At 42.9% G+C, this 24,427-nt stretch overlaps 1 protein-coding gene across 1 annotated transcript in view; it reads right to left on the reverse strand.

The window, feature by feature from the left end:
* LOC307231045 (receptor-type tyrosine-protein phosphatase gamma-like) overlaps window positions 1-24,427 on the reverse strand; it is a 377,917-nt gene that overhangs the window by 274,617 nt on the left and 78,873 nt on the right. The window contains exon 2 of the mRNA XM_080001587.1: window positions 9,584-9,697. Coding sequence (XP_079857713.1) covers window positions 9,584-9,697 — 114 coding nt within the window. The remainder of the gene's footprint in view (window positions 1-9,583; window positions 9,698-24,427) is intronic.

Genomic DNA, 24,427 nt, shown 5'->3' on the forward strand with positions numbered 1-24,427 from the left:
GTGCACGACCAAGAAGAGTCAAGGGAAAGGAGAAAAGAGATTAAAGATGGATTCCTTTAACGGTGGGGGGGGGGGGGTCGCTCATTTATCCATTTAGCTGTGACTGAGGAGAATTATCAAAGACCACCCAAACCTCTTCCAACTCTTTCTCCCTCTATCTCTCTGTCTCGCTCAAGTAGAGCCCTGATGCCAACACCGTGGATCGTATTGCCGGGAGCTCAATGTGACCTACATGTTTTATCTGTGTACTCACCTCTCACTCTCAACCCCTGTTGCTTTCCTTCCTTCACTCCATCTCATCACCACCTCTGCCGCCTGAGTAGGATAACTAGCCAGCGTGGGTAGCAGTACAAAACGTAAGAGATTACTCAAGCAGGGACAAAGTCATATTCAATTACGGTGCTGGGATATTGGCTGTACAGTAAATTAAACCATTACGACCGGGCTCCGGCGGCAAATGTTCGTGGGGCCCCATTTTGCTGGAGTTTGCTGTCAGCGGCCCATTGGGTCATTCCATTATGAGCATACCATGCTGGGAGGGGTTTTTAGAGGTGTCCTAATGGAACTAGATACACACACACATGCGTGCGTGCATGCGCGCACGCACGCACAGGCTTACATTAAGAACAACAGCGGAAAAAGAACGAAAGTGGTGAGGCGTTGTCCATGATGTGGTCACGTGCGCTTCTCTTCTTTCCTTTCTTCTCTTTTCCGAAAAAAAGCAAACAGCGCTGAATAAAAAATGCCGGCCCATTTCTGAGACCAAAATGGCCGTCTGGGAGACTGTCAAACCGAATACAGCTTATTTAGGTAGCTCTAAGTCTAGCTTTAACTCTAAGTCTGCTCGGTGTAGCTACGTGGCCGCAAGTGGGCAATATGTTCACAATGTTCCAATGAAGAAACGGACTGGAAAATAAAGTTAAACGCGCGGGGGTGGGGGGGGGGGGGCTTTAGGGAAGTGAATTGGTTGAGGAATGCTCATTTCAGGATTGTTAAACGTGCAATAGGAAGAACAGAGCACAATAAAAATTGAACGATGATAAGATCAGCATTGGGTCAAAGGCGTGATGGAGAGCAGAATATGTCACAGTCAACAGTTCCATTGGTCATTCCAATTACTGCCGTTAATATCCAACCAATAAAACTGACAACTCAGACAAACCATTTTCTAAAAACTACATAGCACAAGGTCACATACACCAACCAACCACAGCCACCTGACGCTTTTGCCACTTGTTAATGCTTAGCCACACAAATAAGCAAACCATTAAACAGTTGTTATATAACCACTAATAAATAACTCTCAACCAGAGAGATAAACAGGGCTAGACCATAAAAAGCTGTTTATACAATCGGTATAGTTATTTTGTGCTTGTGGAGATAACTGAGGAAACATGATGAACTGACAATTTAGTCTTTGGAGTTTGCTATGAAGCGCATGCAATAGAGTGGACCCCGAAATAACCATGATTACTCTCATCATTAGTGCCATCATCAGGTACAGTTGTGAAATACTCGATTGCGTCATATGTACAATAAAGTCCCTTGATATATCTTTGTTGTCTTGACATCTTTGTTCACTGCTCTCCTTAGGAGTTCACTTTCACACCATAAAGATAAATATAGCATCTCTCTCGTTCTCTCTTACAATCAAATCAATTAAAAGAACTTCACTATTTCTACATCTCTCTCTATTCCTGTTGATGCCTCCTCACTTCCCTCATTCTTATTTTACATTGTCTCATTGGGAGGCCCCCTGCCACCGAGATTTCTCTCCCCGTCAGCCCCCCCCCCCCAATCGTTCTCACCTAGTGTTTCACTATGAATTTATTAACACATACCGAGTGAAAAAAAAGAAGAGGAAAAAATGCGAGAAAGGAGAAGCACAGAGAAAGTCTGTCTGGAGGTTGGGGAGAAAGATAAGGGCGACAAAAAAGGTTTGAGGGTGAGGAAGATTAATCATACCAATGCGGGGGCTTTAAATGTGTGATGCTGATGATGGCTCCTTAAAGTCTTTGAATTGATCCATGTCATATTAGAGTTTTTTAACTATTCAAGACAAATGACTGATTTTAGCAGGGAAAGTTTAAAATTCAAAGTTCTTGTTAAAACGGTACTTGGGGGAAAAAAAAGTGACATATGATTATCAAAGCGTGAAATACAGTAATTTCTTCTGCCTCTTTGTTCTACTCGACATTCGGTTAGAATGAACTGAGGTTCGGGAGTGGAGACCACACCCCGAAAACACCTACCACCAATTACAATCCACCCGTCATTCGGTTGTCTTAGCTTTCGCAACCCCCCACCTCCCCGGTATCCACCTCTCTCGCGCTCTCTTCTTCATCCCTTACGATGTTATGCAGCAGGGCTGTTTTGCCTCATTATAAGCAACTGCAATGAGCCCCCTAACCACCAGGGAGCCCTTGTGGGGTGTTTTTATTTTCTCAGAATTAGAAGAAGAAGAAGAAGAAGAAGAAGAAGAAGAACAACAACAACAACAACAACAACAACAACAACAACAACAAGGAGACATGAATCCACTGTCAACAACCAAATTGGAAGATGAAGCGCTCATACCAATCTGGAGCAGAAAAACATAAAAAGAAAAAATCTGGATAACATCATGAACACATCCCTTGCAGAATTCACTTTACTCAGATGCACGGTTTTAAACTGTTTATTGGTATTTGCTTCATTGGTATTTTAATTATTTTTAAGTCTGTTTGTATTTATTTGAATTTATTCAAAGTAATTTTCTTTTTTACATTAATATGTGAGCCCTGCAGACTTAAGGGTCACATTTCGAAAATTTCATATTTAGTTTTTTTCACACAATATGAAAGTGTAGAATCAGAGCTTCAAAACAAGATATCATTTGTGGGAATCAAATAAATACTTTGGAAGCTGTGATTTATTAAATATTAAGGTTTTGAAAACAGAAGTTCTGAGAAATCACCCTTTAAAGTTTAAGAAGCATTTCCGGACTTTCTGGAAACACAATTATTACTTTAAATGGTTGGAGTGAAAGTGAAATTTCTTGGTTCTGGTGTTTATTTGTTGTTATTTCTTTAAACATTCGTTATGGAAGTGGAAGTTCTTCTTCTTCGTGTCCTCTGAGGCGGCGTCAGCTCAACCGCAACTGACTTCACATCACTCGGAATATCTAAGGATGATCTTGTTCTGCATGTTTGCATCAAAGGAAATCGTAAGATCGCCGTTTGCACTGTTTTGCAAGTTCAGCAAGTTGGTGAGTGACTTTTAACCCCGTGTAAAATGCTTGTAGTAAGTCACGTAAAAGTGTCAAGTAGCCTCGACCTTTTAATATTTATCTAATATTTAGAAATAAAACTCTTTCACTCTCAACTTTTGAAAATAAGTTGAGAGATAGAAAACAACGTGAGGAACATACATTTGCTATAATGTCATTTTTGACTGAGAAACAAATTCCCAATGTTTTTCACATCTAGTGAAAAGTAGGTGGACCGGAAATGCGCTGGGTTAGGAGGGGGTGGGTCACATATATACTTGGATTTGTTAATATCCTTGCTTATAATAGGGGAGGGGTGTAATAAAGTTGCAATAAAGTTTGCCTATTAGTCATTCACACTCATCTTGGGATATTAAAATGACAGTGGTTTGGGTTTAGTGGGGCCCCATTGTAGGATGTCGCTTAGGGCCCCAAAATGTTTAGAAACGGCTCTGTTATCGAATAACCATTTGATGGACTCCCCGGAGGTGGTGAGTCCTTTACCAAAGGAGAGGTCTAGTCAAGGACTTCTTGAAAGGTGTGGAAATATTATCGTGGTGGTAAGAGCATCGAATCGATTCATTTTTCCGGAGTCAGTTGCTTTGTTCTTGCATTAGACACGCACCCACAGACACAATCATGGAGAGTAGTCATATAATGCATCACCCTGTACACCTTGCACGGTAGCTCAATTGGTTGATCCCATTCACTTAATCACAAGCAACCGCAGAAATGCACATCCACACACCTATGGACATTATGTGATGAAAGGGACAAGGTTAATTGAAAAGAACTCTTTGTCCTCTGCTAAGTCCACACTGCCATGTTGGGAGACAGTGGCATCACTTATGTAAACGCTTGTTTATTTATGTGTTTGTTTTTGATTGATTTCACTTGGATGTGTCAAAGAATGGGGACTGGGGTAGCCAGCCGTGCCTAGGTTTATAGACAGACAGTAAAAATGTATCAAAATTTAATCATGTCCTTAAATCAGTTAAAAAAAAAAGCCGTCTGGGAAAATATAACTCTTAGTAACACATAGAAATCACCTGATTAGTGACTGTTGAAAATTGGGATGATATCAATTTAATTTATGGTTTTTTTTTTTTTTTTAAATCAACCCAAGTACTTACAATTCTTAATTAAAAAAGATAATAGGAAAATAAAAAATACAGAAATGAGTTTAGCTGTAAATCAAAAACTTGAACTCATATTGTAGCAAAGGAAGGCTGGGTATCCATGTAAGACAATGTGTGACCGCAAAAGACCTGGCAGTCTGGCAAAGTAGGGCGAGCGTAACTCATTAATAAACAAGCTTTTTAATTGTGTTAATTGTGTGTTATAACTGAGATGTAAGGTTGGCCACTCTGGTGCAGACCCTGGTGCAAAGACACAGAGGGAAAACTACCTTACATCATATGGTATCACACACAACAACCACTCAAGAGAAGGTTGGAAACGAGGTGCTGCAGACAGTGAAGACAGAGGTGGTAGCAAACTTGACTTGCCAAGCACCTGCCCCATTGGCCCTTGATGCCCCATTTTTATCAAGAGTTTTTTTTTTTTTTAAGGGTGAATGGGCATCAAGGTACGTGTCCTCGCTGCCCTCCGCTGTGCGTTCCTGGGCCGCTCCGTTGCCTTGTAAAAAACATCTTGCGTAACAGGAACACTTCCTCACTCACTTTCTCTCACTCACACCCTGTCGACAGATTGCCAGGAGTGGCAAAATGCCTACAACTGGTGCTGGGGGTCCATGTGCCTTTTCTTTTTTTTTTTCTGAGCACCTGCCCCTCTTAACGTCTCTGCATGAGCCTTTCCAACAGTATTTCAAGTCAAGTCAAAGCTTGCATATCCACACCAAAAATTATGTTGGGAAAGCACAGAATAGTTTTCTATCTGTGAAAATAGAGACAGGTGATTTCTACTTGCCAAGCCAACATTCAAGCAGAAACGGCCCAAAAATAAAAAAATTAATCCAAAAAATGGAAGGCAGAAAACATTTAATAAGGCCCAATCGTTTTGCTTAATTAAAATCCAAGAGCCTTAAATTTGACAATTTAGCTCTGAAATGTGAAAAGACAACTAAAGCGTTTGCTGACGAAATTGCTTTCGCTCATGAGTAAAATCACTGGACAACATATCATCAATTTCCATCTCCATTCACCCACTTCAAGGCTGCACACAAAGAGCTGAGAGATATAATCCGGTGACTGAGGGGTTGAATGGCCTGACAAGAAGGACACAAATTAGGTTCATTTCTTCCATTGATAGTAGGCCTTGACAGCGTGGAGTTTGGAAAATAAATTTTCGAGCATGTGCGTGGATGAAGCACATGACAGAGGAATGGATTTTTCTTTATTCCAACAAGCTATTTTTTTGGAACCCCCTCCAAAAATGTTTTTAAAAAAGGAACAAAAATATTATATGTATATAATATTATTATTATTATTATTATTATTATTATTATTATTATTATTACTTTTCTTATACCGAAAGGACATAATACAAGGAAGAGCTGGTCAAATTAACCTCAAAGCAGCTCACAAAGATCTAAAAACGACCTTACAATTTTTTTTAAAGGATTTATTGTATGTATCAGTGGCTGGGTGCATACTGTATATAGTGTTTAATGTTTTCACGTTGTATCCCTAAATCCAGTCTAGGAGTTGAATGGGCTGCAATTATAAAAGGTCGAAGATAGATTGGAGGTTCAATTTGCCAAATGTCATTTGTGACAAAAGGCATACATTTAGAAAGATTTGCTTATTTAAAGCATAAACTTTAAGATCCTTTTTTTAAACAGGAGGAATTGCTTGATTCATTAAGTGATCAGAAGGCTCTACAGTTGGCTATATAAAATGAAACCCCATAGCAAACTGTAAGCCTACTATATACAGATACAGTATTGATCTCTCCATCTCCATCTCCATCTTGATATTGAGTGAGTCCACAAGGGTGGCTTGTCAGATCTAATTTGTATACAGTATATCTTAACAGTTACAAAAAAGTATGGATGAGTTTTTTTCTCCATGGAGAAACCTTTCAATTTTACAGCATTTGGCACTGCTCTTGATAATTAGCTAAAAGTTCAAAATCACCAATTTATTTTTAACTTTTAGCTTTTAACACCATTTTTATTAGTTTACATCTCACAACATCCTCCAGAGATCGAACAAACTACAATCACTATCGTAGTTTTACTATTTTGTTTTGAGCTATAGCCATTCCGCCGGACAAGATAAGACAACAGATGAGCACCAAAACATTGCTACAATTGGAGACCAATCTACAGCACCTCCAGGCAGTGAGAGAGCAAATAAAGAAATTGTGGCCACAGAGACTTTGAATTAAAAACCACCTCCATACAATCAACATCTGGCCTTCCTGTGGTGGTGGCATGGGTATAGGCTTGGAGCGCCAACTAAGATGAAGAACTTTGTATGCAGCACTGGACACCCATACGTGAGTAATAGCTTTGTGAAATCATCAGCCTCCCCCGAGAGACTAATGTCAGTGAGACCGATGTCAAACCAACTCCCCCTTTCAGCCCAGAACTCCCACCAGTTTTCCAGGTACCACACGGCGGACAGCTCAGTCGGCCAGCTCATTTCCCCCTCCCCCACAATCGCTGCATTGTTTCCCTCTTGCTTGAATCCTGCCCACAGTTACATCAGTAACTTATGTAACAGCCTCACCATCAAAAGTGCGTGTGGGGGGATAGTGTGTGTGTGTGTGTGTGGGGGGGGGGACAGGCACCGGCGGGATCTTCGCATCGGTGGCAGGGGAAAGCTTAGCTGTCACTGGCTCTGTTTTGCAACCCCCCCGAAAAATGTCTTCTTCTTTCAAAAAATGCCCCTCCCCCTCCCCGCTTTCAGAGGCACACAACACAATAACGGTTAGACGAACGAGCGGAAGTATTGAAATAAATAAACTAAAAAGATCATTTGGTGCCCAGGGCAGGGTTGGTTGCATAGTGAAAGATTAATGCCACCCCCCTCTTTTTTTTTTTTGGCAAAATACAACTCAGAGGAACGGCACAAATGTCTCTCTCTCTCTCTCTCTCTCTCTCTCTCTCTCTCTCTCTCTCGGCACCCGTGAAACAAAAGCTAAAAAAAAAATAGATGAAACCGCCTGGAGTGGCCTCCGGGCCAAGGTGTTTAGGAGTGGAAAGAACGGATGAGGTGGTGGATGAGTAGAGAGGAACAGAGAGAAAGGGGAAGAGATAGAGGGGAAGTGCAAGCGAAGGCGGAGACACGCAACCACTGTCACTTACATACAGATGGACAGACAGACGGACGGAAGGATATCAAGAATAATCAAGAATCAAGAATGATTTATTATTCCATGCATGCAAGGAGTTGCATGTTTTTAATTGGGATCCTTTTTCATGTTGGAGGAGACCATTGGGGTATACGGGGGAGTACATGCATCCTCAACACAGAAAGGCCCGTAATCGAGATAGAACCCACGGTGACTGTTGGCAGGTTGCCAACAGGGCCCCAAGTGGGATTCAAACTCTTCTTGTTGTGGGGCAGTGTGCAAGCACTGTGCCATCGTGCCAGGCACACACACACACACACACACACACACACGGAAGCAGAGATGTACTGAACTTCAAAGCATCCCAGACACCGATAGAGATTGATAACTCTCACTTTCAGTTCAGACCAGAGACCCTTTGAGGTCATTTGAACATCATGATTGATATGTGACCCACCGCAGCAACCCGCATTGTCGCGCATTTCTCAAATCACCACGAGCGTTCCTTTGTGGTTTTTTTTATCTCTCAACAAATTTTCAAAGCCAAGTTTGATTTATAAATAGAAGATAAATGTCAATCCATGGAGTTAAATATTCTTGTTAGATTACGTGGGGAAACACAGTTCACTTACAGAGACGCCGAACAGCACCAACTCCAATCGATCTTTTCCTTTAAAGCGAGTGTCCAGGTGAAGATCATTCCTCCATATCCCATGTGATGTGAAGTCACAATGTGAAACCGTTTTGATAGAGTTCAACCTTTAAATCTTACGTGTTTTATACACACACCTGGATTCATTATTGTGTAGGGGGCGTAACACGTTAAGAACAAATGCTGACGTCACTTCCATAAGCAGGACACAAAGCCTTCGGATTCACTTGTCTGTGAAACTTTCATCTCCGTGTTGTTATGGATTACGAGAAGCAGGTGGCGGAAGCTCTAAATCATATCGCGGACCTTAATCTGACCAGTGCGATAGATCCAAGTCAGGGTAAGCACCATTGAGTTTGGTGATGCAGATTATGAACAGGTGGCAATTTACAAGATTCTCAAGTCTACCTGCAAATGCAGCCAGGGGTGAAAAGAAAATGAAAAGAGGCAACCTCAAACAGGCTCTCAGAGTGTAGTTCGGTTAGGGTTGGGGTTAGCCCACACAATAACTCGAAGAACTTTGAAGATGTTTGGCTTACGCACATTTATATATTGAATGACACACCAAGATCGATATACAAAGACTAATATTATTGACAGACTGTACATTCTGTTGTGTTGTCTGCACTTTTAAACTCCTAAATAATTCCACTTTTATAAAACATGGATATTCTTACCGTTAAATAAAAGCTTTTTTTTAAAACAAAGATGTTGTGTGTCGATGACACTGTTTAACATTCCCTCAAAACACTAGAACAATGCAGAGATCGACTCATTCAGCAGGGTGTCAAGTGGCCATGTGGCAAGTAGCCATGTGGCTTTGTTGGTTCTTCTTTGTTGGCTGAATGAAGCCAAGTTTAGGGAAACTTTGAGGATGATTATCTCAGTAATTATCTCAACACAGTTTGCCGCACACCCTTGTCATTAACAAGCCATAGCTTTAAAAATATTTGCTTGATTTGCACAAGTGACACCTTGTTTTGAAGCTCTGATTCTTTCTGATTCTGCCCTTTCAAATGACGTGAAAAAGAAAAGTAAAACGGCACCAAAAGTACCTAAAATCTGTGGTGGGTCATATATAATCTTTTTTTTTTCATAAATCTAATATGTGCTTACATGTGTCATAAATAACAGGCCAGATCAAGCCACCTTTGCTTTGATATCTGACATTTTGGATTACAGCTTCGAGATATTGAATTTCTTGGGAGATTTTCCCTATTTTAGTCCAGTCTTGACTGAGGTTTATATTTGGTATCTCAGAATCCCTAATACGCACGCACGCGCACACACACACACACACACACACACACACACACACACACACACACACACACACACACACACACACACACACACACACACACACACACACACACACACACACACACACACACACACAGATATATAGACACGTAGACACACACCTGAGTAGGCCCAGTAGGTGTCCTCCGCCACTGCCCTCCGTAGTCGTGTCCCTCCGGTTGCTCTATGAAGGCCCCGAGCGGGGTCTGGTGACACGGCTTTGCCTCCCATCGATGCTGCGTGGGAGAAGGACACGGGGAATGGTCGGTCAACACCAACAAACAATGAAAAATAACTCTCCCCCACCTGCTGTGCTGAGAGTTGCGGGCTCACAAGCATCTTCAGCTGACTTAATTCGCCCCCCCGCAGACAAAAGTAGGGGACGATGTCTCAGAAAAAGTTTAAATTAGACCTTGTTGAGCAAACATTTCCTCTTTGACTATTTTGTAGACATGCGCTAGACATGCCCCTTTTGTGAGGCATATATCTTACAGTTTTCAAATGTTCTAGCACTGGAAGACTGAAAAACACTGTACTCATAGGGTGGGGAATGTCTGTGTGTCTGTTTGTGTGTGTGTGTGTGTGTGTGTGTGTGTGTGTGTGTGTGTGTGTGTGGGAGCGCATGTACCCATGCAATTGTCAGATGTGATCAGGAATAGCTATTCTCTTGCCACGCGAGCTGCAACATCAGAGCCACTGCTTTGTTTCCTTGGAGGAACACCCCCACCCCATACACACACACAAACACACACACACACACACACACACGGACACACTCTCACACACACGCCCTCCTCTCGCTAGCTTTGGCACAGCGTAAATACTGTTTGGCAGAACCTGCAGGGGCACCTGCCATTTCGCATCATATCTGACCAATAAATAGCCACCCGATAATCACAGGGAGGGGAGAAGTGAATAAGTGTGTGTGTGTGTGTGTGTGTGTGTGTGTGTGTGTGCGTGTGTGTGTGTATGTGAGTGTGTGGGTGGGCAGAGCGCTGCATGCACATCTGAGCGTCTCTGAGCTGACCACTTGCTCCCACACAAAGCTGACCTTCCTCAAGGTCATCCATCCCAGAATGTCAATCATGCTATCATGTTTTTTTTATATTAATATTTTGATTTTCATCCTTTTTTGCAAAGGCAATTCATAAGCTTTAGAAGGTTTTCCCAATCAACAATGGGAGTCTTTGTTCGGATGACAGACCATCCCCCAGAAGCACTCTGATACACACACACACACACACACACACACACACACACACACACACACACACACACACACACACACACAGCGTTTTAATTCCTGGGGATGCAAGCGCAAACACGTGTCTGTGAATGCTGATGGGAGGCATCTCGATGGCTTTTCTATGAATTACATTATTGATTCCCAATGGCACTCGGACCAGAAAATGTAATTATACACGGGACCCTGATCCGTAACCTCTCAGCCACGCCAAGCTCATCTTCTTACCGTGCTTTTTTCTTGCTCATCTTACCCTCCCGCCCCGCCCTGCACCATCCCAGCCCACCCTCCCCTGATTGGCTTTTCTTCAATTTGTCTTTCACCTTTCTTCCTTGAATAACTGACTCCATCGTCCATCCTGAGATGGACGAACAAAAAGTACTCGCCCTACTCCAACCCGACGCAGCCTCGAAGGTCCCCACTTTCACTTTGCGAAGTGGGCAACTACTTGATTTACATGGTTAAATAAACTATTCCTTGTTAAAATAAATATACGAGATAATAGATAATATACGATGGTGCTTTATTGATCCCCCTGAAGGGGAAATTCAGGTGTTGCAGCAGCTCAATGGGGAAGCATCAAGTACAAAGAAACAGTAGGAGAATGTACACTAAATTCAAATAATATACATACAATATGCTGTCCAACAGTACAAAATAAAATAATTAATAAGTAAAAATACTATTAATAAATGGCTCCAGAATATACAGCATTGATTCCAATGAAATGCAAGAGAATAGTTCTTCCATCATCATATTCAACGATACAAATGTTTTATACTCATTTAATTATATGCCAATAGTACTTGTTGTCATCAAAAACTCTGCGAGACCTAGATGTACATGCCATTTGAATATGAGTGAAAATAAATATGGTTTAAGTCGCTGTGGACAACTACTCCCTCTAAATGTAAATGTATATTTGTGATTCGTTGCAGCAATTCTAGCTGTGTTGTGTTGTCATGTAATTAGCGTGGTTTGTGTTTCGTGCTCCAGGGAGTCGGGGGGTGTAAATGAGCCCCAAGCTAACTCAGGCGCAATTCTTTTAATTGTGCCTGGTCCCTGTTAAATAAACAACAAACAAAAACAAAAAACAAAAATATTTATTTATTCATAGGCTCAAAAACCAAAGCACCAGGGCACCCGTGCAAGGGAAATACACCAACATCAAGGGAAACATCACAGAGTGCTTTAAAATGCCATCCCCCAATATAAAAACAGCGGTCGGAGACGAGGCTGATTAAAACCGAGGTGACCGAAGGGAGCAAGTGGGAAGGGAGGAGGAAAGGCTGCGGAGACTGAGAGGTTGCGGGGGGGGAGGGTTATAGATAAGGACAGAGGGAGGAAATGCAGAGTCCCCTGCGAGGTTTGGGGGATACAGAGTGTGAATGTGGACTTAGGGAGACCAAAGAGAGAGAGATGAAGCGAGAGAGAGAGAGAGAGAGAGAGAGAGAGAGAGAGAGCTGTGAGGAGAGAAATTAAGTGCGACAATAAAAATTACACTCTTCTCCTAGCAACAGTATCCGGGGGTCACTGACGGACGGAACCGCTGCATGGCAACCACTTGCCGGAGGGAGAGCACGCCAGGGAGGGATAGGCTCGAGAGGAAGTACAGGGGAAGGGAAAATGGTGAGTTTGTGTCAAAACGAGATTTCAGATGTAGATGCGCTCGTGACTCGCGCTGTGTTGAATGTTGTTCTAAACGTCCAAACAGAAAAATGTCTCTCGCTCTGCGCTGTCTCTTCAAAAAAGACAAGCTACCGAGTTGTCTCTTGATATAAATTCCCTATCAATTTTCTTTTCTGGGTTGGCCTTTAAAATCCATTTAATATGGACTGACTATATGCAGTTCATTTTTAATTCTATAATTCTATTAAATTCTTGCTAACACTGCCTATTGTTTTTTGATGGGGCATTTGGGACATTGCAATTTCCCTTCGGGGATGAATAAAGTAGCTATCTATCTATCTATGTTGGTTTATCAAATTCACCGACTTTCACTTCTTGCACATCCCCCCATCGTTGCGTTCTTGCCGGGAAAGGCAGACCCCACCATGAACAATGGAAAGCGCATATATAAGAGGAGCATATGCGTACTTAAGTACGCATATGCTCTTTAGGTACTTTTGGTGCGGTCTAATTTTTTTTCTCAGGTCATTTCATAGTGTAGAATCAGAGCTTCAAAACAATGTTTCACTAGTGTGAATCAAGCAAATATCTTTAAATCTATGGCTTGTTAATGACGAGGGTGCGGCAAACTGTGTTGAGATAATTACTCTCAAGGTTTTCCAAGGGCTCTACGTCTTGTTTACGGAAGTGACATCACCTTTCTTATTTGCGTGTTACGTATTTTGTACACACACCTGGATTCATTGTTGTGTAGGCGGCGTAAGATATAAAGGTTGAACTCTATCAAAACGGTTTCACATTGTGACTTCACATCACATGGAATATGGATGAACGATCATCACCTAACAGGAATCTAGCAGGGATATTTAATTCTGCGGTTTAACATTTATCTACTATTTATAAACCAAACTCGTCTTTGAAAATATGTTGAGAGATAAAAAAAAACATAAAGGAACATAAATCTGGAAAAATCTAATTTTCCTTCTAGAAAGGTTTCTTCAACTTATTTGACGGCAGGTTTTGCTGCGATGGGTGACATTTGTTTTTACAAAATAATCTTTATTACCACTTTCAGGTGAAGCTCATCAATCTTCATTGTTTAGCCGCCACTTTGCCGCCTAACCTCACAGACAAGACTCTCAGAGATGCTTGCCAGAAGGCTGTGCGATATGACGATATACAGTATATCGTTAGAGCAAAAAAAATTATGTACATACATATATATCGGGAATCTTTTCCACTTATTTTGCCTCTCCTGTGAATTTGAGAGCGCCAACAAGTGCCTTCCCATGCTGCAGGACGTCACCAATAGGCTTTAGTATGTGTTTTTTAATGTAAACTATTTATTAATTGAATATGCAGAAAATGTGCTATAATTGTGATACATATAATCGTTATCCAGATATTAAATATGGTGTGGGGGTGGTATGGTTTAAGCAGCAACACCTGTCTTGTGTCTTGGTTATTGGGCCCGAGATCAGAGATGCCTGCTGCTCATCAGAGCAATCTACGAGCAACAGTTATATCACCCACCCCCCCCCCCACACACACACACACACAGGGAGAGACTATCATGCCATGTGTCCATCTGCTCCCGGCTTGTAACATCGTGCCACTCTCTACAATAAAGTGGTGTGTTTGTGATATCTCTGCCAGTCTCTCTGTTGCGGAGGGTCCTGAAAATGCCACTCGAGTGACATGTCGCAGGTGGAACTGCCACAGACCTATCTGGATGAAACATTTTGGCCATATCACCCAGACCGCCTTGCCAGTGCAAGGTAGATCTGACAGCGCATTTGACAAAAACACCCGTAACTCCTCTAAGAAGCTACCTGGTCATCCAAGAGGCATCACAATCACATTTATGTCAGCTATCATAAACAGATCCCAAAGTCCTCATGTTTGTGTTACACTGGGAGACTATTTCCAAAAACATGTGGTTTCGAATACAGGTAGTATTTTATCACACCGCTTAATAAGTCGTTGTATTTCCCACGACTTGCATCACTGATCATGTAGCGTCTCAATTTACCGATGGTGAAAATAGATGGATGGATAGTTGTGGCTTGTGCGAGCCAAGAGGCACCTGCACCCTCTTGTCCCTCATTGTTTCCATCGACTATTGATTTTTTTTTTTACTTTTCCGCCCTGACTCAGAAATAAGGAATACGTGTAGCACATGCTTCACGAGAAACTCCGCCCAAACTCCAATAAGTGTAGCACACAGAAGAACATGCTTGTTTCAGAGAATGATGGCGGAGAGATGGAGCGAAGTGTGGCGTTATTTTACCCGAGTTGAGAAAAAAGTGGAGTGCTTGTTGTGTGGGATGAAACTGTCTTACCACGGTTCTACTACTATGATGCGCAGTCATTTGCAACTTCGGCACCAAAGTATTAAACTTAAAGACAAAGTAGACATACAACAGAAAAGTATGACTGATTTTGTTATTGCTAAATACAAATGTGATAACAGTCGAAAAGAACAAATCATTAAGCTAGTCCCTTCGCTGGTTTTGGCCGATATGTTACCTTTACGTTTCGTGGAGGGAGGTGGCTTACATAGGTTAATGGAATTTGTTGAACCGGAATACTCACCGGCCAAATTGAAAAACAGTAAGAGGAAGCAGCTATGTTGCCCAAGACTAATCTGAATGCTGCCAAGACTGTAGCCATCCCAACCGGTGCATGGACTGCTCTCACGGCGTAATCTTATGTGACTGTAACATGCCATTACCTGGATCAGTGGGAGATGAAGAAGCACAGATGAGCGGCACACGGTTGAAAAACTTGCCGCTAGCCTAGACGTCGTTGTTGATTGGGGGTTGGGGGTGGGAGTGAGTGCTTGCGTTCATGACAATGCAAAGAACATAAGTCTTGCAAATGAACGCCTTCTGGATGAATGAGAGTCTGTGTGTTGTTTAGCACACACTTCAGCTTGCAATTAACGACGGCTTGAAAATTCCAAACATAACTCATGTAGTGGCTGTATGGTTTCCCTTTTCCATCACAGAATGGTGGCCACAGCTGCTTTGAAGAAAAAAACAGATTTTACCTCTGCATAAACTGATCCAGTGCTGTTGTACTCAACTGAACTCTGTATTTGACATGATAGAGCACTTGCAAGAACAAAGGTATATGGCAATAACAACCACTTTTCGCTAGTCGTCTAGCCATGATGCTTGATGACATCATGGCTAGACGACTAATCGACTGAAATTGTGGTTTGTCGTCGACCACAAAAAAAAAATGAAAATGCCCATCCCAAATCAAAATTACATCAATTTATCCTTCCTCCTTTTGACAGAGTAAAAGTGGAGAACCGGATCCGGGTTTTTTTTATGTTTGGTTTTGTTTGGGTTTTGGGCTTTTTTAATCTGGCAGAAAATGAATTCAAATCATTGTTCCACTTGCACTGCAGAACAGGATAGAATAGAACAGGATAGTACAGTACAGAATGGAGTCACTTTTTCATTCAGATTTACTTTGGCAATGAAGAACCAAACACAAGACGTCTCGATGTCTCGAACATGTCTCTAGCTCCTATTTGCCCAAGAAAAAAAAAAAATGAAAGCTGAATATTAAATTGTTTTCCATATCTGACAAGTTTGACAAAGATCTCGCTGTGAATTTTTTTTGGATTATTATGGCCATATTCTCAGACTAGAACAGACCAGAATACAAATTTTACACTCGCCAAATATCTTATCAAACAGTGTTTGTATGTGTGTGTATGTGTGTGTGTGTGTGTGTGTGTGTGTGTGTGTGTGTGTGTGTGTGTGTGTGTGTGTGTGTTGCCAGCAAAACGCCTGCACCCCAGTAAAAAGACTCATACAGAACACGACGAGCCATGCGTGCTAAGGTAGCTACGCCTCTTTCCCTATCTCTCACACCCTGCCTTCGCCCTAGTCGACAGCGCCGGGAGTCAATGAAGCTCAGGGGCTGAGAGCATTCTTGCTGTGCCCAGTGGTCCACTGTGTCCAACACCCTCACCATCACACAAAAGGTCCTCTGACAAAAAAAGAGTGAGAGAGAGGGGGGGGAGGGGAGAGAGAGAGAGAGAGAGAGAGAGAGAAATAAACAACATTGCTTCTTTGGTGTTGAGTGGAAGTTGGATGTTAAGATTTAAGGGGCTCCTCTGCAGTGTTTTTCCCCCCTTTTTGCTCAATCTTAATTAAAATGCATAGCCCGCCACTGCGTTCCATGTACTTAACCTTGGCTCCTCTCGGTTCTCCCATCACTTGGTTTTGGGAGCACAAACACCTACACACACACGCGCACACACACACACACACACACACACACACACACACACACACACACACACACACACACACACACACACACACACACACACGAAGCCACACACAATCCGATTGTTGAGGCCGTGATAGAAATACACACAAACCCTGGCACACTAAAAAGACACGTGCGCGCACACAGACACACACACACAGACACAGACACGACAATACTGTAGATGAGGGTGTTAGCCAAGTTACTCTGGTGATTCAATTAATTTGCATTGCTTATATCTCTCTCCAGTACCTCTTCCTGCTGAAGGACGTCCAACAAGCTGTCGCTCACACACACATAAAACACACATCAATGTGCACACAAAACACGTGCACACAAAAAACACGTGCACACACACACACACACACACACACACACACACACACACACACACACACACACACACACACACAAAGCTAGCTCTTAAATCCATGCTATATAGTGCCCAAAGAGGAGAGCTATCCTCGTCGGGAGCGGAGAGGGGCTTTTAGTGAAGCAGCTGTTGCGCTACAGGGGGCTGACAGGGCAGTAACACCCCTGCAGCAGCCCTCCCCGTGTGTGCACACACACGCGCTGACGAAGGGATGACCAGGTACCATGGCATCGCAGCCCCTAGCCTCGCGGCTGGGTGTTTGGTGGTGTGTGTGATTGCAGGGTGGGCGGGTTGAGCTGATACTGGCACAGTCACTGGCGGCGAGGTCAACCTGAGGGCGCATGAATTTGGAGGAAAAAGCGGCTGGAACTCGGTGTGTGAGGAGGGCCCCGGCATAGAAAAAGTTTGTTGTAAGTTGTTATGCATTATTATTGTCGGGAACTAGAGAGAGACTGTTCTGTAGCATTGAATTATAATCATTTTGGGCTCTTCAGCTTCCACTCCTCTCCCGTCTATTGATCAGATCTACACCTGGGCAAGCGTTTGCTGTAGTGGGGGAGTGGGTGCCGGATGCCCCCCACACCCACCCCCATGTTGGGCAGCTGCCACATCCGGCTAATTAATAGTCACTCTACTCCGGGACAAGGTCACATCGCTGGGGCTAAACACAATGCCATCACTGTGACACCTGTGCCTAAACGCTGGCTACTGGGAGAGAGTGCCAACACAATCTGCATTGTTCTGCTCAATGGAAGCTGTCGCCCCTACTGACAATACATGACACAAGCTTTTTATTTTGTCTGCAGACGCTGCAGTGATTTTGTTTGTTCGTTGTTGCTTTTTCTTGTGTGCTGAGAATGACATTTGTGCCACAACAGATCAGAGAGGCTAAAGCCATTGGGTCCCTTAGCATTTTGTGGCAGCCATCTAATTCTCACCAACTGGGTACTGGCCACGGTCAATAATGGAGAGCAAATTGAACGTAGCGTAACGTAAACTCAAATGAAAGCATTGTCAAAAGTCTACAGTTTCTCGGTGGCAGAGAGGCAGAATGGGAGAGAATAAATGGTGTTATCACAGGTTGACTGGCCATGCTATCTTTGACAACACATCACTTTGTGCAAAGAACGGTTTAAAAGGAGAGGTTTTCCATTTTTCAACCCAGAGTCTATTAAAATGTTGGTCCCCATCATTTACAACTGTTTAGCACAACGTACAATAGGTGGCCAGTGGTAAAACTGCCTACTTTCTAGTCTCTTAGGTTGACACGGATGTAATGACAAAGGCTGATTTGCGGAAGTGCAAGAGACATAATAAAACCCTAAAAAATCCAAGAGTATCAAAACTGCTGAGTATAGATGTTTCTATAGCAGAAAGGTATAGAAGCTATAGAAGAGCAATTTTTTTCAATGGTAAAGCAAGGTTGTGCTATAAAAAAAAAATTGCGAACCAATCCTTTTTACTTTTAAAGTTCTGATGCTAAGATAAGTGTAGAATCAATTTAATGCAGTTGGGAAAGTAATGGCGATAGAAAAAAAAAAATATATATATATATATAAATACTAAAAATAATTAAATAACTCAGAAATACAAAAAATACTGCAAACGGCCTTTAACCGCTCTCCAACCAGCAAAAGTGATTTTTAACCGAACCATCAAAGTACACTCCAGGCACAAAACTAAAAACGGTCTGCAATGACTGAGTTTGTTTGATGTAGTGTGGCCTTGGTGATCTTCAACCAGAGGGTACCGGTGTTTCCCTGCAATATTCAGAGGAGCTAACTGTGGGCGATATTTTGTAATGTTCCACCTGATTGGGTGTCGGGGAGTAAGAGTTGATTTGTGAGGATCACCTTTTCACATTAAAAAACTGTGGAAGGTGCTCCAGACCGGCTTTATCAAGGAAGAGGGGGATGAGGCAGAGGATGAGGAGGAGGAGGGGGAGGAGGGCCATGACACGATATCCCTCGAAGTAAGCTTGAAGGTCACTGCGTATGAAGAGATTCATAACAGATGTAGCTTTGCAGGGGATGTGAGGGTAGACAAAATACATTTGTCCCTCTTTATCTCTCTGTCTCTCTCTCTGCAATGTCTCTTTTTCTCTAAATAACTCATGATACTTTCATGTCACATTTCAATATTTGCAGATACATCTTCATCCTCGCGGGTTTTTTCATTGTGCAGCCAGAATGAAACACAAAATGTCAAGGCATTTAGTGCACTGATATGGAGTCATAAGCGCTGTCCACTTATTCCTGTGTGCCCCCCTAACGTAATACTGCATGCCTTTATATTTTTTCCACTGGCCTTTTTGACTTTTGACATCTGTAATCCACAGCAGACTTAAGGTACATTTGGTGCTGTTTGACTTTTTTTCACATCCTTTGAAAGTGAAGAATCAGAGCTTCAAAATAAGGTGTCACATGTGCGAATCAAGCAAATATTCTCAACGCTATCGCTTGTTAATGACAAGGACGTTTCAAACTGTGTTTCTGAGATAATCACCCTCAAAGTTTTCCCCACACTTGGTTTCATTTAGCCAGCTCCCAGAATGCTTTGGGGGACCAACAAAGGCACATGGCTACTTGCCACATGGCCACTTGACACCCTGCTGAATGGTGCAATCTCTGTATTGTTTTTGTGTTTCAAAGGAATATTAAACAGCGTCATCGACACACAACACCTTTGTTTTTAAAAAAGCTTTCATTTAACAGCAAGAATATGCATGTTTTATAAAAGTAGAATTATTTGGGGGTTTAAAAGTGCGGACAACACAACAAAATATACAGTTCGTCAATAATATTGGTCTTTGTATGTCAACTTTGGTGTGTCATTTAATATATAAATGTGCGTATGCCAAATATCTTCAAAGTTCTTAGAGTTATTATGTGGGCTAACCCAAACCGTAACCCAAGGCTTTGAGAGCCTGTTTGAGGCTGCCTCTTTTCATTTTCTTTTTGCCCCTGGCTTCATTTGCAGGTAAATTTGAGAATCTTGTCCATTGCTACTTGTTCATAATCTGCGTCACCAACCTCAAAGGACTTCATCACGTCATCAACTTCAGTCAGTCTCCACCGGTGGTTCTTGAAAATATTCACTGTTTGAAATGTTCTCCAAGAGCGAGAAAACGGCAATATCAGATTCAGCATCGATGTTGGAGGACTGACTATCATCGTGGACAATGTAGTCCAGTACGCGCTGCTAGGATCTATCGCACTGGTCAGATTAAGGTCCGCGACATGATTTAGAGCTTCCACCACCTGCTTCTCATAATCCATAACAACACGGAGATTAAAGTTTTCACAGACAAGTGAAACTAAAGGCTCCTTTCCTTTTTTCAACTTATTTGGTGGCTCGTGGTGATTTTAGGAATGTACGACATAGCGACCCGCCACAATATCAACTATGACCACCACATATTGATTTTCTATTGTTTTACCTATTTAAATGTGTAAAATTATATTTCATTGTAGAGCTGCGTACAGCATATTTATTCGCTCAGCCCCTCCTTGCCTCGCTCGCTCTCTCTCTCACAAACACATTGACACTGACCCATCTGTGAATAGCCCCTCTTCTCCGTGAATACTCTAAATCATCGAGCGTTGGATGTTTATAGGATTGGCTACCGAAACAGGGTACCACTATGACACCGGTTCCTATATGATCGTTAGCTACCTGACCAAATCACAATACAAATTTGGGTGCCTCATTTCGGTGCCATGCCTGTGCGGAAAATTGTAATATCCGCCCACCGGTGCTCCGAAACCGCCACACGTGCCTTCAATTCACTTACACACCAAAATAAGCACAGAAGTACAACTAGGCATTTTAAATCCATCCATGTCTGTTAACAGTCGCCTTTAGACACGGACGCAGCTTTCCAAGCAGGAAGCGATGCTGCATTCATGGGAAACTTGGAAAACTAATTTGTTTCAGAAGTTAAGATGCATTCACTGGAACTCTGAAAAAAAAATCTAATATTGAAATGATATGATGATATCAAATATTAAATATCATCCAAAGATGACGGCTCCCTGATTGCTCCCTCAATATTGGAGAAGGAGCGATCACGTGTCCTGTTCCTCTCAATAAAGCAAATGAAAACATTGTGTTTTTATTTTAGATGTATTTTATTATAATAAATGTTGTTATTAAACAAAACAGAAAAGAAAGCACTGTGCGTAACAGGGACACTCTCTAACTCTCTCCCCTGGTCAGCTACCACCACAAGTAAAATCTAATTCTGTGGAGACACTGAAACCAACACAGGCTGAATCAATTGCAAATGTGCCACGGTATGGTGGACACTCTATAAAAGCCAGGGCTGGTAGTGTTTTCACCAACTCCCGTGGTGAAAAGGATTCTTTAATTATGGGAGCATTATTGCGCAAGTCATTCAGTCGACACTGTTAAGTCAAATGGCTCAGTTAAACCTTACACACAGTATAAATGTGATATAATTGGAAGCTAGGTCTCACCATTATGTTTGTGAATCTAATTGTTGCCTTCAGGTTATTTGCTTTTCTTTTTGGAGGCCCAAGGAAGAGATGTGCCAGAGGCACATTTTCAGCATTGAGTTATGCTCAGTGCAAGGTAAGTAGTAAAAAAATGCATTATTATTATTATATATTTATTTTATTTATTTTATTTATTTTATTTATTATTATTTCATGTCATTGGACAGCAGTCAACCATATCCTCTAGATGGCTTAGTTTTGAAATTTCCAAATCCTGTAATCTGCTTCCAGTGAAGGCATGGCTCCTTCCATTAACATACAATTCTAGAAGGGCTAGCCCAGACAGACAGACAGACAGACCGAGAGAAATTGCAAAAATATATTCGCCAAAACATGTCACAAAGAAGTAGGAGTGAACCAATTCTCAATGCTAATCATTACATCAGCCTATCAGCCAAGTACTCATCTCATCAACTACTTTTCTGAACTGTATAGACTTAAGACTGTTACTTTGGGGTCATTCAATAGCAATGGACTTATAAGGCATTCCAAGACAAATTCAAAGCTCCTAATTTTAATATCTGACATATTTGATATACAGTAGCTATCCTATAATATCCTACTTAGTCTGATACTGCATGTTTATGTGTATGGATACAATGTTTGACATTCCGCTACTGGGCCTAATAAGCCAGACAAGCCAAACAGGAATTAAGCTAACAAAGGTGAAGTGTATATTAGACTCCCATCTAACTGGCTACTTAGACATTAAAGGATAGACGCATGTTGTGCCTTTTGTCGGATTCAAGAAACAGAGTTAGTGTCAGCAGAGCGCTTGGCCTGTCTTTACATTGAGAAACGGTACAGCTTATCAACTTCAACTCAGCAGAACATCATAAATATGTCACCCTTAGCAATACGATTACTTGTCACAGCCCCAGCCGTGCCTTTCTGTCTCCTTATGTGTCTCTCCTACCTTTCCCTCTTGTACCTAGTGTGTCCATGTCAATACCTGTTAGTGCAGTGTGGGCATGGCTCCTGGTTCCAGGCCTGGCTGGCACAGCTGCTGGATTCTGGTTCCTTATCCTCACCTCGTCTGATCGTACCGTCATCTAGTGTGGTATTCTCCAAACTGCTTGTCGTTGAATTCTTATGTATTTGTTGCTTCTTGCTTTGTCTGACACTGTCTGCCCCTCATCTCCAGAAAACCTCCCTCGTGCCAGCCTGCCTGCCTGCCTGCCTGCCTGGCTGGCTGTCTGCCTGCCTTCCTGTCTGCCTACTCCTCACCTCCAGCCTGTCCATACTCGGAGCCCTGTGCCTTCAGCATGCCCGCTCGGAGCCCCGAACAACCCACCTGCCATTTATTCCATTCCCACATCATCTTATACCTCCTTTGTAAATGAACAGTCTATACTTTCCCCGTACTATGTGCTCCGTCTGGGTCTTATCCACCTCGTTCATGACAGAACAATCAGACCCCAACATGGACCCACCAGCCACTACCCCCATTCATCACACCATCTCCACCCACGGCGAGGTTCTCCACCGGCACCACCAGCTCATTCGAGGACTCATGGACACATAACATGCCATGGGTGCTCAGGTAGTATAACTTGGGGAAATGCTAAAGACTGTCAACTAAGATAACCCCTTCTCCTATGCCCCCCCAAGATCCCTCTTGTCAGCCGCCTCCCTCCATCCGGGAGCCCCGTGTGCCCGCACCCGAACCCTATGCAGGGGATCTGGGGAGGTGCCGGGGTTTTCTCTTCCAGTGTGCGCTGATCTTTGACCAACAACCAACCACCTACCCTTCCGACTATTCCAAATGATTCTATGTTACGGGACTACTAAGGGGGAGGGCTTTAGATTGGGCACAAGCAACTCTAAGCAGTGGTAATCAGCATTCTGTACCTTTTTCTGAGTTCCTTGATGCATTTCAGAAGGTGTTTGATCATCCGGTCTGTGCAGGGGACACCGCAGAGAGAACCTCCGACAGGGTCTGCAAAGCGTCACTGAGTACTCAGTAGATTTCCAGGTTCTGGCGGCGGAGACAGGGTGAAACAAGGAGGCCCTTTGTGGCATATATTTGCATGATTTGAATGAAAACCTCAAGGATGAATAGCACTGCGGGATGCATTAACCTCTCTGGACGCTCTAATTTCTCTTTCCATCCAGCTGGATCACCGCATACGGGAGAGACACCGCGAAAGGAACTACAATTCCTGCTCCCATACAGCTCTGTGCTCTGTCCCCAACTCTCACGAGAGTCACTCCCGGTACCCAGGCTGTCTCCAGTTCACCTCGTACCCTTGCAGCTCCACATGAGGAGCTGATGCAAGTAGGTAGAGCCCCCCTCACACCTGCCGAACGGCAAAGGAGGATAAAGGTAGAGGAGTGGGTATATTGTGGACAGTCAGGTAATTTCCTGGCTCCTGTCTTGTTCGGCCAAAAGACAATGCTCCCCCGTAGCTGTGGGGAGAATGGTAAGTGAAACTACCGGACCCCACCCTCTAGGTTGGAGGTCCAAGCTACCCTGTACCACAACGTACTACCCCTTCCATTATTAGCTTTGGTGGATTCCAGTGCCAAACCGAGTTTTCTTGAATAACGTTTAGTCTCCCAGTCCTGCATCTCTGTGGAGCCGCTTGATTGTCCCATGAACGTTGGTGCTCTGGATGTTAGCGTTCTGGCGCAGGTCACACACCAGACCGAACCCCTGCTGCTCATATTGTCTGGGAACCACCAAGAATACATTTTGTTTTTTACTCACCTCACACCCATCTGGTCCTTTGACACCCCTGGCTAGGACTGCACAACCCTCACATCGATTGGTCTGCCAACAAGATCATTGGGTGGAGTTCCCTGTGCCATTCAAAATGTGTGTGTGCATTTGACCTACTCTTCCCCGCAACTGTCTCTGCCTCTCCTGTCACTCTGGACCTGTCCGTTGTACCTCCTGAATATCACGATT

This window comes from Zeus faber (assembly GCF_960531495.2).
Source record: "Zeus faber genome assembly, chromosome: 5".
In the NCBI taxonomy this organism is placed as follows: Eukaryota; Metazoa; Chordata; class Actinopteri; order Zeiformes; family Zeidae; genus Zeus; species Zeus faber.